Source organism: Dromaius novaehollandiae, chromosome 1, assembly GCF_036370855.1.
Source record: "Dromaius novaehollandiae isolate bDroNov1 chromosome 1, bDroNov1.hap1, whole genome shotgun sequence".
Lineage (NCBI taxonomy): Eukaryota > Metazoa > Chordata > Aves > Casuariiformes > Dromaiidae > Dromaius > Dromaius novaehollandiae.
In genome coordinates, this window is record NC_088098.1 from 207,873,879 (window position 1) to 207,890,081 (window position 16,203).

At 39.6% G+C, this 16,203-nt stretch overlaps 1 protein-coding gene across 1 annotated transcript in view; it reads right to left on the reverse strand.

Annotated features, from left to right (window-relative positions):
* Positions 1-208: 208 nt before the first annotated feature.
* The window catches only part of MTNR1B (melatonin receptor 1B), a 41,596-nt gene continuing 25,601 nt past the window's right edge, over positions 209-16,203 (reverse strand). The window contains exon 2 of the mRNA XM_026109126.2: positions 209-7,646. Coding sequence (XP_025964911.1) covers positions 6,778-7,646 — 869 coding nt within the window. The 3' untranslated portion in view covers positions 209-6,777. The remainder of the gene's footprint in view (positions 7,647-16,203) is intronic.

The window sequence follows — 16,203 nt, forward strand, 5'->3', positions numbered from 1 at the left end:
GAAATTTTAAATAGGTATTAGGGAAAAAAATTGCCATGACAAAATACTGACATAGGTCTAGAGATGTTGTGTAATCTCTGTCCTTGGAGGTGATTTGAAAAAAATCTTATAGCTACTCATGTACTGATTACCACACAGATGTGAATATTTGAAGCTAGAAGTAGGCTTTATTTTAGCATCTCTTCTAAATGTTTTTTCCCCCCCTTATGGTAATAATTGTCCAGAAACATAGAAAAAAATAGTTACAGTGAAAGCAAGAGGCTGTGAGGGAGGTTGTCTTTCCTGGAAAGTTGGTTTTGTCAAGTGCAGAGCAGTTTAAGACTCCTCAGCCATGTAAGCAAGTCATCCTCCCCAGGACTGGGGAAATGAAGCTGGGTCAAACTGATCCTGATAGGGGAAAGGGAGCAGTGTGAACAAGGGCTACAAATGCAATGAAGAGCTACAAATAGAGCCCTAAAGATTTACTGTCAGCAGAAGATGGGAGAGAGAGGGGACAGTGATAATGTCTGCTGAAGGAACCACATTCCTATTAGCAATCTCTGTCCTCTTATCTTCCCATAAAACATCCTGAACAGCAACAGCTGCAGCAACAACTTGGCTTGCCAAAATGCTTCCTGGGCCTGGCCTATTTGTGCATTTCTTTTGTTCTTGCAGCAATCAGGCAAGCTCTGTGTTGTGGAGAAAATAAAAGCTAATGAAGTTCTCCATGACTGGAAACCGTTGTGCATCCATAGGCAGTCTTCCACATTCTGTTCTCGTGTTATTCTACAAGTGTCTTCAGTTTCTGGTGGGGACTTCTGAAGCTGTACCCTGCATCTGGGCAAGCTTAGGAATTGCGGAGTGCAGATTTCTTCAGGAGGGTGTCTCTTGCTTTGAAGCAGGATTATATTACCTTTTCCTGTGGAATTTTGCAGTCTTTTGTAATTTTTTCCAGGATAAAATGGTTACATTTACACTAAACACATGCAAACACATGACTCACCACAAGGTTTTAGTGTGAAGCAATTTAAAACAATGGTCAAAGGGCTTGTTTTCATAGGCTTTTTTTCTTTTCTAAAGGCAAAATCCCACTGTTCATTCGTTTGTAATTAAAAAACACAGCTGGCATTAGTGGACCTCACTTGTCACTGCCTATAATTTTAGTTGGCATGCATTTAGTTCTGATTGCATCACGTCTCTAGTAAGAAGAGTTGAATTAGTTGGTATGTATTTCAGACATAAAAAGTTATTTTAAAAATGTCATTACTGTGTGCAGATCTTCTTTCTTCTCCCAAGGAATGATTCTTTATGCAGCAATTTCAAGAGTTCATTCTGCAGCCATCAAGCCATTTGCAGTTTTGCCTGCACAAGATTGTGAGATTAACTTGTTCTGTGAGTGGACATCAAAAATATTCCATAGGACCATCCCAGCTGTCACCAAGGACTAAAGCTCTTAGAGCTGAACACAATAGTCTCTGCAGTTAGTAGCTGTGACAGTCTCATCTCAGTGACTAGATCCAGAGGGAGTTATAGCTGATCACCTTCTTTGTGGCTTCAACCGCCAAATCCAGCTGTTACCTTCAGATTCTCTATTTTTTACAATGAATTCAACATTGTTCTTACCCCAGAGGTTACACTGAGTAAATTTCTGCCACAAAATATTTACAAAAAGGTTTTAAAAAATACTTTAGCTATTTTTTCTTACTACAGCTGGAGGTATTACTAACAAGAGGAGGAACGTGAATCAGTTATATATTTTACAACTCACATCTGTAGCAGTCTCTATGAATGCTCATTATGACTGGAGGCAAAATATTGATTTATTATTATAGACCAGATGTGTAAGATCCAGTTAAGCAGCAATATATCAATAGATGACTGAAAAGAAATTTTGCCTTCCATATTTCCCATTAAATCTGTAATAGAATTTAAATTCCAGAAAATAATCAGCTGAACAAAATTGTGTTATATACAAGGTTAAGAAGTATATACAATCTTCCATAGATATTTATTCACTGTATAATTCCAAGCCTCATGCAGTTCTTTAAAAATACAATTGGGAAGTAAAAGTAATCATTTTTAATCTAAGAGTTTTCTGAAAGGAAGAAGTGGAGATACAGAAGTGTATTTCTGCCCCTGAGGATGGGCAAGAAATCGTCATGGTATTTAGTCAGTACTTTTGGTGTGAAATTTTGAACTCACTGAAGTCAACAGTAATAGTATTTAATCCTTAATATTAGTTTTAATTCTTTCTTGAGAGTGAAATTTTCACTTGTACAGGGGGAGATCACAGGGCTAATGCATCACTTTAGTCTCATTTAGACTTCACTACATCCTCCACTTCCCTCTTTACTGAAGCAGGATTTACTAGTTGTCTTCACTCATCTGTCTAAGGGTAAGTTTTCTTCTGGTCAGATTTCTATTGTAAGAACCACTCTAGTTTTTTTTTTAAATGAGAAAACACAATGCTTTTCAATCAAGATAAAATTAAATGGTTGAGAACACATCAAATTTGCTGGAAACTGACTTTGTCCCTGACGCACTAGTTTTGTTTTTACTAATTACCTGTGCAGAACATAAGATCTCTCTGACTTTCTTCCTCCCTTTTCTTAAGGTGTCAATACCTGATATGTTGGTATACATGCTTTGGGGTCTTTACAAATAAAATAATAATTTCCTCAAAGATACATAAACCTGTACAGAACTGTTATGTTCTTCCTGAGTATACTCTCAAATCATGTTATAAACATATCACCTATGTTGATGGTTAGTTAAACTGTAAATTGCATTTACAATTTCTTTGTCAAATTTAGATTGAAGAGGAAAAGATTTGAATTTAATAAAGTGAGGGACAAAATTAATTTAGGGCTTTTTACATAGGTAGATGGGTGCATTATTATGTGGAAAAATGAAGTATTGCTTGATGAAGAAGTTTTACCATGGAAGAGCTGTATTTAGTTGTCTAAATTAATTTAAATTTCATGTAGTTAATTGATTTACAGTTTAAATCAAAACGTAGTGCTGTGCAGTAACACATGGTATAAATACTTACTTTACCAAGCACAAGTTATTATCCATATTTAAGGACTCAATAAGAAACAGTATCTGGCACACTGAATAGCTCCATTGTTTTTGCACAGACACCATGCAGAGCAAAGTCTTATTCAGTGCATGTAGTGGTAGTGGTGGTAGAATCCATGCCTAAGAATTAAGCATTGTTGCCATGTCTTTTAAACATTTGTGATGTCGGATCAAATTCTGGAACGCTTCTTTCTCTGAACAGTGAATTATTCACGTGAGCTTCATTTAGGATTGCGTAGTTGAGGAAATAACAGTAAAAGGATTTTTAAAAGTGACCTTTCATTTTTAATGTGCAGTGATGATTTGTAAAATGACTTCATAAAAATATCAAAACTGCTTACCATGCATATGCAGAACAACAGCTGCTCACTTTTATGGCTAATGAAGTGGTTACAATGTTTTGATTTTTCTTGTGGAGTTAAACAATGATGTGAATTTAATCAAAATTCTGGTCTCTGTTCTGATCATGTTATCAAGTGATAAACAAATTTCAAACAATTTACTTCTAATGCTAGTTGATCTGTAAGTTGGACAACAAATTTTGTCTTTCAAGCCAGAGTTTTGAGTAGTCAGGGGTAGGAGTCATTAAAAACAATACTGTCAGTGGAGCAAACCTGAAGTCCTCTCCTTGATTCTCTGATTCTTGAAACTCCTTATTTACTAAGAGGACAGTTTCCCATGTAGACATGCAAGTACATTAGTTCTATGTTCAATACCTTGGTATGGAAGTCATGAGGAAAGAAAATGCAAAACATAAAGTGCCAGATTTACAGAATTATTTTCAAGGAAGAATCAACACATTAATGATTGCTACTTTTAGTTACGATATTTTTATCTCTACTACCAGACCAGTTTGTCCTATTAAAGTTTATCGAGTTATGTGAGGAATATTTATAGGTCCTGGTTGTTTAGCTCTTTATTTTAGTAGATAAGTATATCCCTGTATCTACCATCTAGAGAAAATGTTTACATCCCCTTTAACTCCTTATTCACAGAGTTTTAAGCTTTCATCAGACTACTACTGTATGAGGCCTAGGGCACTGTACTTCAGAGATTATTAGAAATTACCTGAACAACATTGAAGTAGCTAGAAGAATCATCACATTTGTTCTTTTGCTTTACTTCTTTTACTTTAGAAAGATATTTTAGAAAGCAAATAAAAATTTAATACTGTGGTTCTTTGATGTTTGTCTATAAGTATAGCAAAATAGGGACCATGTTTAATATGTCTAAATGGCTCCAAGAGCAGTATGTTCGATGCACAAATTAACACTATTATACAGAGATATTTTTCATAATAGTTAGGTCAGAAAACCCACACTGGCATGTAAATAGCAACCTGAATTCCTCTTTTTTTCTATTTCAGTGCCAGAAGTGGATTTACCAGATAAAAGCTAATTGGCCTCTCTCCTCTCCCTGATCAGTACTACTAAGAATGATGTGCATTTCAGGACTATCAAGGAAATAACTTTATTCACCCTGTGATTCCATCTGCTCCTGATCCCTAATCTGGTATAAAAATAATGCAAACCACACTGTGCAAATGACTACAATGCTGAGAGGTACAGCCCAGATTATAATCTGGTCACAGTTACAATGTGATGATATCTGAATAAAAAAAGAAACTCAGTCTGAATTTGAGTTACCTCATCTGAATTTGTAAACATAATAGAAAATCATCCTTTTATTTTATGAACTCTGCAGATTTGAACTGCAGTTACACCAAGGATAGGATTCAGATCACCTATCTTTGTCTGAAGTGTAAGTATCTACACATGAACTGTCTAATCTGCATTATAGTCAATGAGGATACAGTCAGTAAGGTCTGTTCCTTCGACCAACAAATCTGTCTATTTCAAGATAATATGAATTGTTTCCTAGAACTCCATGTAATACAGTTGGAATTTAGAAATTAGATCATATGCAAACACTTACTCTGGAGATAGCCAAATTAGGCAAGATACATCTCACTCCAGCTATCAGTAGTGAGGATTTTAATCTAAACTAGTAATCAAAACTCCTTCTAAAGTCAATAAACCAGAATCTCCACAGAGCAATTCATGCCATCCTTGGATGCCTGTCTACCATAGATGGGAAGAACCATATTTATGTGGACTATAGGGAGACCCTTGCAGGTTAGCTTAAACCAGACACCTACGGTGGATTTTGTTCAAGATAAGATGTTTGCATATTAGCCAAGTATCTCAGCTGCCGTTATAGTCGATGAGGCTTCTTTCATTTGGCCGCACACAAGTGTCTAGTGCTATCTCAGATGATTGAGGGTATCCTGACCAGCCTCCTTTTGCTACTCCAGAAGAGCACAGGTCATATGCCATAATTGCCAGCCTGTTGCAAATGTGTCAGGTATGTGAAAGTGCATCAAATGACATTGGAGGTATATGTTTAGGTAAATGGAGCCCAATGAAGGTTTATTCAATACGGGCAATGGAGCCTAGGCAGGTAGTCAGTTCACTGGGAGGTAGAAACCCAATGGCTGTTGAGCTGAATCTTCTTCTAGGTTCCACTGACAGTATTGACTAGACCTCACAGATAAACACCTACACATAGACAACTAAATGTAAGTGTCTTCACTGTAAACTGAATTCACCCCTGGATGGCAGAACCGGATGAAGTGAATCTCGCCCTAATAGCCATAGACACAGAAGTTCACAGACCAGGATACCCTTTTCCATATTCAGGAAATACTGAACTAGTTACAGCCTCTTCTTAAAAAGGCTTCCCCTGAAGCCAGATTCATCTCAGCTGTCAAGGGTACCGAGACAGATCTCTGAGAGTACTATTAAAAAGTATCATTTTTAATTCTGCTACTTCATTTGTATCAGTCCTATTCAGCACTCGTTCCTTCATGTACATTCTGGAGTTTACAACTCAGAGAATTTGTTCAGAAAAAGATAAAGACAGGAGATTTGTAATATTACATTATTTCAGATGTTTGGTATAGTTATGTGCCTTCTGCATTTTACTGCACAGGTAACACAGCCTGGTATTGTAAGAATGCTGAACATATGCCTTCTCTAAGGGAGTAATATTGCTCAAAATAAATGTGTAAGAAATCAAGCCTTTGTATTGTATCTTCTACAATAAAATTGACCATAGAACATGAACAGAGTAAGTACACAGAGATGGGGAATGCTGTGTTATTATTTGTTGTTACAACAACATTCTTCTCTCCAATTCACAAGTTTGTTTCCAAGATACTACTATGGCCACCAGTACATGCACAAAAGTGCCATGTTTGACTCAGGTATGGAAAGCTGAGTAATCTGCTTCACCCTCTTTGTTCAGATATAAGAGGGGGGAAAAAATCACTTTCCAGGCTTTAACCAGCTGGTATGCCCATAGGTGAGTGCACTCGTTGCATTTTCTAAGGACTAAATTCTGACTTTGGATAATGCATGCAAAACTCCCATTGAAGTCAAAATGTGCCTCATTCACATGTTGGAGGGCAGAACTGAGCTCTCAGAACTAAAACTGCTTGCACTCACCTGCTGCTTTAATTCTGAAATGTATTTTCAATTGATATCTTGTGTAGACAGTGAATTAATGTGAGCAATGTGCTATATCAAGAAGACAGTATCCTAGTTACAAAGTGCCATCCAAATGGAAACCTCCAAAAGCTAAACAAGAACGACGAGGATATTACAAACATATTATTGGAGTTTTCCTTTACAGTCCCTTACATTCACTATTACACATTTACAAAGTATCAGTTTTCATTTGGTCATTGTTGTTTAAAGCAGGAGAAGGCTTGCTCTTCTGACCTTCAGTTCCTCCTTTGGACGTGTCTTGGAAGAAAAGCCTTGGCATCCACAGTGACATTAAAATTCGTTTGTATTCTTTCCGAAAATTCTGATTAAGAAGTCCATATATTATTGCATTAAGGCAGCTGTTGAAATAGGCCATGAAGTAGCTTACAATGAATAACCATTCAGGAACTTTTGGTGCCATTTCTGAAGGATCAATGGCTACAGCCAGTCCAATGAAGTTCAAAGGTGCCCAACAAAAGGCAAAAATTACAAAAACCACAAACATGGTAAGAAAGTTTCTGAAGTCGCTTGGCTTCAGTCTTGGCTTTGTTTCTGACTTGACTCGTCTTCTAACTTGAATCACTAAGATCCAAATTCGAAGGTAGCAGAAGCTCACAATGGTGATAGGGACAATGAAGTGAATAACCACGACAGCTATGGTATAGTAGGAGCTAGCAGTCTGAACAAATGTGCATGAATAAATGCGTGGATCATACTTCAAAGAGCCAACAAAAAAATTTGGCACAGTTGCAATAACCGTTAATACCCAGATTAAGGAGACATACAGCATTGTGTTCCAACAGCTATACACTTTGTCATAGGCAAAGCTATGACATATATAGCAATATCGGTTTATTGCAATTGCAGTGATGTTGAAAATAGAGCCTATTACACTTAGTCCCATCACAAAGCCACTCACTTTACAGTGCATTTCACCCAAAGTCCATCCATTGTGGAAAATGGCTAAGAGCACCAAAGGGTATGGGTATAAGGCCACCACCAGATCAGCCAAAGCGAGGCTAACCACAAATGCATTACCTAGGGAAAAAAAAAGATACATGAACGTAAGTCCAAAGGCAAGCATATTTGTGAATGAAAAGAAAGTATTTTATAGTGTTTTGGATATTGGCAATGTGAAATTATTGATGATGCCACCAAGCAGCAAGTATATGGGATCAATTTATCTGTGTGGGAAGTAACTCTACCACTTAAAGCAAACTGCCATAGAAATAACTGCAGCAACATGATGGTTCAAATCTGTTGGTGACTGGATTATACCCTCATTTTTATTCTAATCATTAATAAATTCAACCATCAATGAGCTATTACATAAGTATGTGCTGAGTTGTTTCCATATAGCTCACTCCAGCAGTAGGAGTAAATAAGGTGAAAGAAGACAAAAGTGTAAAGGGATCTAGGTAGACAGGCTATTATGTCATTCTAACCTATCACTGGAGTACCAAGGGTCTTGACAGACAGCAAAGGGAAAGATATATAAAGACTAAGTCTAACAGCATTAGAAGGATGCACAGTTTTATGTGTATTCTGAACAGCTGTACAATAGGCTGCAGTAGAGATATTTTCTTGATGAATGGCCTACCCATGCTGCAGCTATTTTCCTATCCCAGTGACTAAGTAATAAGACTGAAGTGTCTTCACTACCTTCTATAGACAGGCATATTAAATTATACAAAATAAAAATACATGAGTGTAATAGAAAGGGAAGAAAGCATTCAAATGCACAGAAAGAGCCTTTAGACCCCTTTCTGCTGATGATGTTTAAAGAAATTTTAGTAATGTAATTGAGGCTTATTGTCTTTCTTTAAATAGTGTCCTTTTCATTATTTTGAAATTTCTGGACAGTGCATCTAAGGACACATTACATAAAATAGCAACTTATTAAAATATACTCCTGAAAAATGAGATTCTTACCATGGTAAGCAGTGGCTCCCTTGGTTTTTAGGAAACATACGAAATAATTCTCTAGGAACTTCCCAAGAAATAGAAGGGAGAGGTACTAATCTTAGGGTTTTGGCATTTAAGTAACATAAAAGACATGATTATATTTTCAAAAAGAGCCATTAAACACTCAATCCTACAAATTCTGAGCTTTCTGGTCCTCATCTAGCAAGAAGGATAGAAACATAGAAAAAAAGTGATGCAATATCTGTAAAGGCCCCAAGTGATTCGTCATTTTTATGACTGTTTTACAGGATCAGGAGTTTCCTTTGAATAAATCGTTGATTTTATATCATGGTCTTTTATTTTTCATTCGGAGTTATTTTGGTTGTTACACATTTATTTAACAAGTTGTTTTAAACTGCATATAGATTTCAGCCTCTTACCCCAATTTCCTGATAACTAGGCTACAGAATCATGTTCTTCCTTGTACACTCTTCTTCTGACCCAATTACTCTTGTCTCATTTAGGGTAAAATGGCCAAGCTTCAACAGAAAGAGTGTTTCTACACAGGCTATTGCAGACAGTTCAATTTGTCTCTGAGAAATGGGAGAGAGGGTTTGTAATCCTCTCTAGTTTAGAAGGGAATTGAAGCATATACTAGTGTTCTGTCTAGCAGGTTATACAAAGGGCAAATAGCCTCCTCTTCTCCTAATGTTGAACTTGGACCACTGTGTAGTGAAGAATGGAAGGAGGGCAGAAGAGACATGAATGTGACTATGGCATAGTGGATGAGTGTTTGGAATAGCAAAGGACAAGGCTTGATGCCTCAGGATATTCCTGCTCTTCCTCCATTTTCATATTCTAACCTCAAGGGGAAACTCAGAATCCCTCTTGGACATTTCTTGCTTCATTATGTCTTCAGCTGGAATGTAAATGAAAAATCTCTTTGTTAAGGCTAAAGGCTTAAAAACATGTATAATAATCAGCACTATGTTTATAATTAAACAGCCTTTCATACTGTCTGATAATGATAAGAAGTAGAGTATTTTTTAATTATGTTACTGGTAGGTATTAACCATACTGTAAAGAGGAGTTCCGCTGCCAGACTGTTGTAGCCCTTGTACTCAAAATATATTGAAAAAGAGAGCTCTGGAAAGCTCTGATACTTTTCCAGTTGTGTCTGAAGTGTAAAGATACAATCTGAGTTCATTTTCTAGGCAGCTAGTCAAAGGCACAAGGTATTATTTCAGGGATACATGGTTTTATGCATTCTGTAAGTTACTTATATACCATCAGTAAGCATACAAATTGTTTTTGTTCTAGTTTTTAAAATGTTCACAAAATACACAAGAGTCTAATCTTTTAGCTCTTTCCTGTAGATCATTAAAGGAAACTGAAGTATATCTTTTACAGTCTCAATCAGAATTCCAACTTTCTGCAAATGCGTGCCTCATACATACAAAATCCTTCCTCAGCTGTGACATTACCTCTCTCTAATAAAGGTCATGTTGATCCTAATAATAGGGTTAGTATGGAAATTCCTGGTGGCTTATAATTTTTACTTCTAACTACCAGCAATTTCTGCAAAGAAAATGTCATTTTTATAATATTATTTTTAATGTTATTACCTCTAACTAATTATATAGTATTAGTCTAAATTATCTACCTCCTAGGCCTCTTTAATGACTGCTGAAGGTAATCGGAGAATTGGCATAGATTTAAATGAACCATTAATCTGTCCATTAGAGCTCTGAGAAAATAAAGACCACTTATTCTAAAAATGATGCTTTTGTCACCTTGCTTTCCAGCCTGAACTAAGCTAAGAAGTAGTGGAATCATATTAGAAAAATCTGGCAAAATCTACCTGGAATACTCACCTAGAGACATTCAGATAAGACAGCTCCAGAAGGGCAGAAACCCAGAAAACATAAATTTGATAGCAAAAAAAGACCTTTGCCAATAAAAGATACAATAATAATAATAATAAAGCAGATGAATAATATTTGGAAACAAAAGAAAAAAATCAAAGCTGAAAACGTTCTCATAGTTCCTATGACTTTTCAAAGAACAGACCTCACCTTCAGACAAAGATATATAGTAGCACGTTAATCCCAAGACATGTTAGTCAGGATTCACTACAGTGGGCGGCTTATGTGGCTCTGTTGTCACAGCCTGAAACAATATGGAAATTGTAGCAGCATATATAACAGACTGAAGAAAGCGACCATTCCTTCAGTCAAGAAACTGTCCCTCTTTAACCTCCCCTTGGCTACATAACTAGTAATAGAAACTATGCTGCTCTGATGAAGTATTGTCATGAACTTTTTTTGTGCGAGGTCACCTTTCTGGATCCAGACCTAGGTCTAATTTCCAGATCCTTCTGAGTGAGTCTCAAGGTCTAGACCAGATCAGATTGGAGCATGCCCAACTAACAGGAAACTGGTACAAAATTGACTTCACATATTTATGTCTGTACTTCTGGTTGTATAGGAACAGCCCTGAAACTGAAACTGAGTCCAAATTTGCTTCTCAGCCAGATCATTTGAGCAGAGGATTCTGCTAAGGGCCAGCTTGAGTGCAAGCCTGAATAAGGTACAAGCATTTTTCCAGGTCAGAGTTCAGGATTTTGGCAAACCAGGTGATTACTGTGATGGAACTATGTAGCTGGTCCCACTCCTGACACTGTTGGAACTTCCTCATTATATGTGTGCGCACGTACACATTAACACTTAATATAATATTTCTTTAGTTGTTCTTCTTTCCCAAAATTTCAGTTAGTTTTGACATATTTTAGGAAAGAATTACATAATGAAATAATCGATAGGTTATATATTCAGAGCCAAAATTTCTGCTAAACCTCCAGGTGACAGCTTTTAAGTGAAAGTTCTTGCCAAATTATTGCTAGTTCTTGCTGCTGCCATTGACATCTGGCAGAAGGATAACACTCATCTTTTCTGACCAGTCATATTTTTTACTGGGCTGCAGTTCCTTGCAGCTCCTTTTGGACTTGGCTGGGGGCTTCGTTTCATAAGGTTTGCTCTTTTATGTGTAAAGAAAAATACTACTCTGGAGGGCCTGAAGAACTGGCATGGGGTAAGTAGGCAGAACTCAGGCATGGGTAGGGGCTTTTTCTCTGTTCCCAGAGTGCTCCAGCAAAATTGCGTTACTCAAGCATATGCGACTGGAATGCTGCAATGGATGAATGCAGGCTCTTTAGGAAGGACGGGCCAGGAAGGTGAGGAGAGGGAGTCAACCTTTATGTGAGAGAGCAACCGGAATGTATGGAGCTCTGCCTAAGGGTGGATGATGAGTGGGTTGAGAATTTAGGGGTAAGGATTAAAGGGCAGACTAACATGGGTGGCACTGTTGTGGGTGTTTGCTACAGGCCACCTGATCAGGAAGAGGAAGTAGATGAGGCCTTCTACACACAGCTGGAAGTAGCCTCACGACCCACAGGCCCTGGTTCTCATGGGGGACTTTAACTACCCCGATATCCGCTGGAGGAACAACACAGCAAGGCACAAGCAATCCAGGAGGTTCCTGGAGAACACCAACGACAACTTCCTGACACAAGTGATGGAGGGGCCAATGAGGAAAGGTGCTCTGCTGGACCTCATATTTACAAACAAGAAATGGCTAGTTGGAGATGTGAAAGTTGGGGGCAGCCTTGGCTGCAGTGACCATGAGATGGTGCAGTTCAGGATCCTGCGAGGAGGAAGCAGGGCAAGAAGCAGAATCACAGCCCTGGACTTCAGGAGAGCAAACTTTGGCCTCTTCAGGGACCTGCATGGAAGAATCCCAGGGGATAGGGCCCTTGAAGGAAGAGGGCTCCAAGAAAGCTGGTTGATATTCAAGGATCACCTCCTCCAAGCTCAAGAACGATGTATCCCAATGAGCAGGAAGTCAAGCAAAGGGGACAGGAGATGAACATGGATGAACAAGGAGCTCCTGGCAAAACTCAAACAGAAGCAGGAAACACACAGAAGGTGGAAGCAGGGACAGGCCACTTCATGACAAATATAGAGACATTGTCCGAGTATGCAGGGATGGGACTCGGAAGGCCAAGGCTCATTTGCAGTTTAATCTGGCAAGGGAAGTCAAGGACAGCAAGAAGGGCTTCTTTAAATACATCCGCAGGAAAAGGAAGGTGAGGGGAAATGTTGGCCTGCTGCTGAAGGGGGCAGGGGCCCTGGTGACAAAGGATACAGAGAAGGCAGAGATACTGAATGCCTTCTTTGCTTCAGTCTTCACTGCTAAGACCAGCCCTCAGGAATCCCAGGCCCTGGAGGCAAGAGAGAAAGTGTGGAGAAAGGAAGACTTTCCCTGGGTGGAGGAGGGTTGGGTAAGAGATCATGTAGGAAAACTTGACATGCACAAGTCCATGGGCCCTGGTGGGATGCACCCACGAGTGCTGAGGGAGCTGGCGGACATCATTACTAGGCCACTCTCAATCATCTTTGAAAGGACATGGAGAACAGGAAAGGTGCCTGGAGACTGGAAGAAGGTTAATGTCACTCCGATCTTCAAAGAGGTCAAGAAGGAGGACCCAGGGAACTACAGGGCAGTCAGCCTTCCCTTGATTCCTAGAAAGGTGATGGAGCAGCTCATCCTGGGTGCCATTTGCAAACACATGAAGGACAAGAAGGTGATCAGCAGTAGTCAGCATGGATGCACAGAGGGGAAATCCTGCTTAACCAATCTGATAGCCTCCTATGATGGGATGACTGCCTGCGTAGATGAGGGGAAAGCAGTGGATGTTGTCAACCTTGACTTCAGTAAGGCTTTTGACACTGTCTCCCCTAGCATCCTTATAGGCAAGCTCGGGAAGTGTGGGCTAGATAAGTGGACAGTGAGGTGGATTGAGAGCTGCCTGAATGGCAGAGATCAGAGGGTTGTGCTCAGTGGCACAAAGTGTAGCTGAAGGCCTCTAGATAGTGGTGTCCCCCAGGGGTCAATACTGGGTCTAGTATTGTTCAGCTTCTTCATCAGTGACCTGGATGAAGGGACAGAGCACATCCTCAGCAAGTTTGCTGATGATACAAAGCTGGGAGGAGTGGCTGATACCCCAGAGGGTTGCGCTGCCATTCAGAGGGACCTCAACAGGCTGGAGAGATGGGCACAGAAGAACCTCATAACATTCAACAAAGGGAACTGCAGAATCCTTCACCTGGAGAGGAGTAACCCCAGTACAGGCTGGGGGCTGACCTGCTGGAAGGCAGCTCTGTGGACAAGGACCTGGGGGTCCTGGTGGACGGAAAGTTGACCATGAGCCAGCAATGTGCCCTTGTGGCCAAGAAGGCCAATGGTATCCTGGGTTGCATCAGGAAGATTGCTGCCAGCAGGTTGAAGGAGGTAATCCTTCCCCTCTACTCAGCGCTGGTGAGGCCACATCTGGAGTGCTGTGTCCAGTTCTGGGCTCCCCAGTACAAGAGAAACATGGAGTTACTGCAGCAAGTCCAGTGGAGGGCTACTAAGATGATGAAGGGACTGGAGCATCTCCTATATGAGGGAAGGCTGAGAGAGCTCGGCCTGTTTAGCCTGGAGAAGAGAAGACTGAGGGTGGATCTCATCAATGTATATAAGTATCTGAAGGGAGGGTGTAGAGAGGATGTGGCCAGACTCTTTTCAGTGTTGCCCAGTGATGGAGCAAGGGCAAAGGGCACAAACTGAAACACAGGAAGTTATGTCTGAATCTAAAGAAAAAATTTTTTACTGGAGGGTGGTGGAACAGTGGAACAGGTTGTCCAGAGAGGTTGTGGAGCCTCCATTCTTGGAGACATTCAAAAGCTGTCTGGACATGGTCCTGGGCAGCGTGCTCTACATGACCCTGCTTGAGCAGGGGTGTTGGACTAGACAATCTCCAGACGTCTTTTCCCACCTTGACAGTCTGTGATTCTTTGATTCAAATGTTATACATGTTAGCTGCTCCTGGAGAAATGCTGATCTTTCTTTACTTCCAGGCTGAAAAAAAAGGAAACTAGGGACTGAATGTTAACCCTAAACCATAGTTTCTTTCTGTCTTGCTCATGGAATACTGCAGCTACATAGTAACATGGAGTTCCAGGTGCTGATCTGGGACACAGCTAGTTGCAGAAGTGTAAGTAAACTCAGTCAGAGAAACTTGAGTACATAAAAAGAATGTGGAAGTCTCACCTCCTACATTGCCTATTTTTTAATTCAATTTGGGCTTTTCTGGTTATTATTTTTTAAAGAATTTAAGCACTTGTAGTTTTTGACTCTTGGTTTAAACGGGTAATTTTTTGGTCTATTTAAAATCATCTGTGATAGCTCTATTTTTTTCTTACAATCCATTAAGAAGAATAAATCCTGCCAGCCTAATTCAGATGAAACTCCATTCATGTCAGCAGGAATGGAGCCAGCAGAAGTGGACACCAGCCTGCAGGTGGAGTGGAGAATTAAGTCTTTCACACATTGACATTTGAATTCCCTGTGACACTACCAGCCAAAACCTAGGGTAATCTTTGATTTACTCAGACATGTGTTAATCTAATGCAATGTTCAGCGATGTGTTACTAACAGAAGGTTTAACGTAATGCTCCAAGGCAAAGCCAGATGGTTTTTTGTTTCCCTTGTATATCACAGTTTAAAAACGGTGACACACTCCCTTGCAGTTATGTCTCATGTTTTCAGATATCTGTTGGAAGTACTGCAGACATTGATGTAATGGAAGGGACAGGTGGTATATTTTAACTGGAACTGAAGTGCTTTAGGGACTCAGAGGCAAAAGAGACACTATAGACAGGGAATCAAGGCTGGATCTTTTACCTATGGAACATTGACGTTATTTCTTTTCAGGAAAGGTATGTTCTAGAAAGCTGTTTAAAATATTTGGTGAGTATAATTACTCTATGCTGTGTCTGAGGGAAATTCTCTAACATCATTGGGAGTGCTCTATGCAGAGCAGAAGGGGAATATTTACTGTGGGAGTTATCTTTCTGTTGTGCATCTACCCACAGACTCTGGGAGACTTTTCCATTCAAAATAAATTCTGAACTAGACATCCTGAAAGTTAGAAACCTGTGTTCCCTAGTATTTTTTACAGCAAAATACAGAATCCAGACTGAGCAGGCTCAGGACTTAGTTATCCACTTTCTGGATGACAGCACTAACCTGTTATGCAGAAGATGAGAAGTACTTCTCATTTTAAGATAAAACAATATAAACAACTCCACTTTGGGAAATTTCAGGGGAGAATACTCTGTACATCCCTTGTTCCAGCTGCGCTCCAGTGCCAAGAATACCACATTCACAGGACTAGAAGCCCAGCAAGTCAAAGGTAGCTTGAGATTGTACCTTAGTGACTAGCAGACTCCTGGATCAGGACAGACTTGTGGTCTTGACCCCTGGCTCGGGATTATTGTTTTATGAACTGGAGGTAGAACACACATTTGCAGGAGCAGATCTTAGGCCAGAAGCTGTAGTTCTCAGGTATTGACATAGTCTTGCTAAAAGAGGCACGTAAGTTGCGCTGTTGATGAATATGTTTTCTGAGATCATGATTTTGGCATGCTTGGCAGGTAGGTGTGAATGTAACTCAGTGAGCAAAGCCTCAGGTTCTGTTCTCAGAATTACTTTTCCACTGGTTAAATATGGGGGCATAGGTGCTTGCTGTGAGTTTGCTGCCATAAGTTCCATAATCCATAATTTCCATAAGTAGATTTTAAAAATCTTC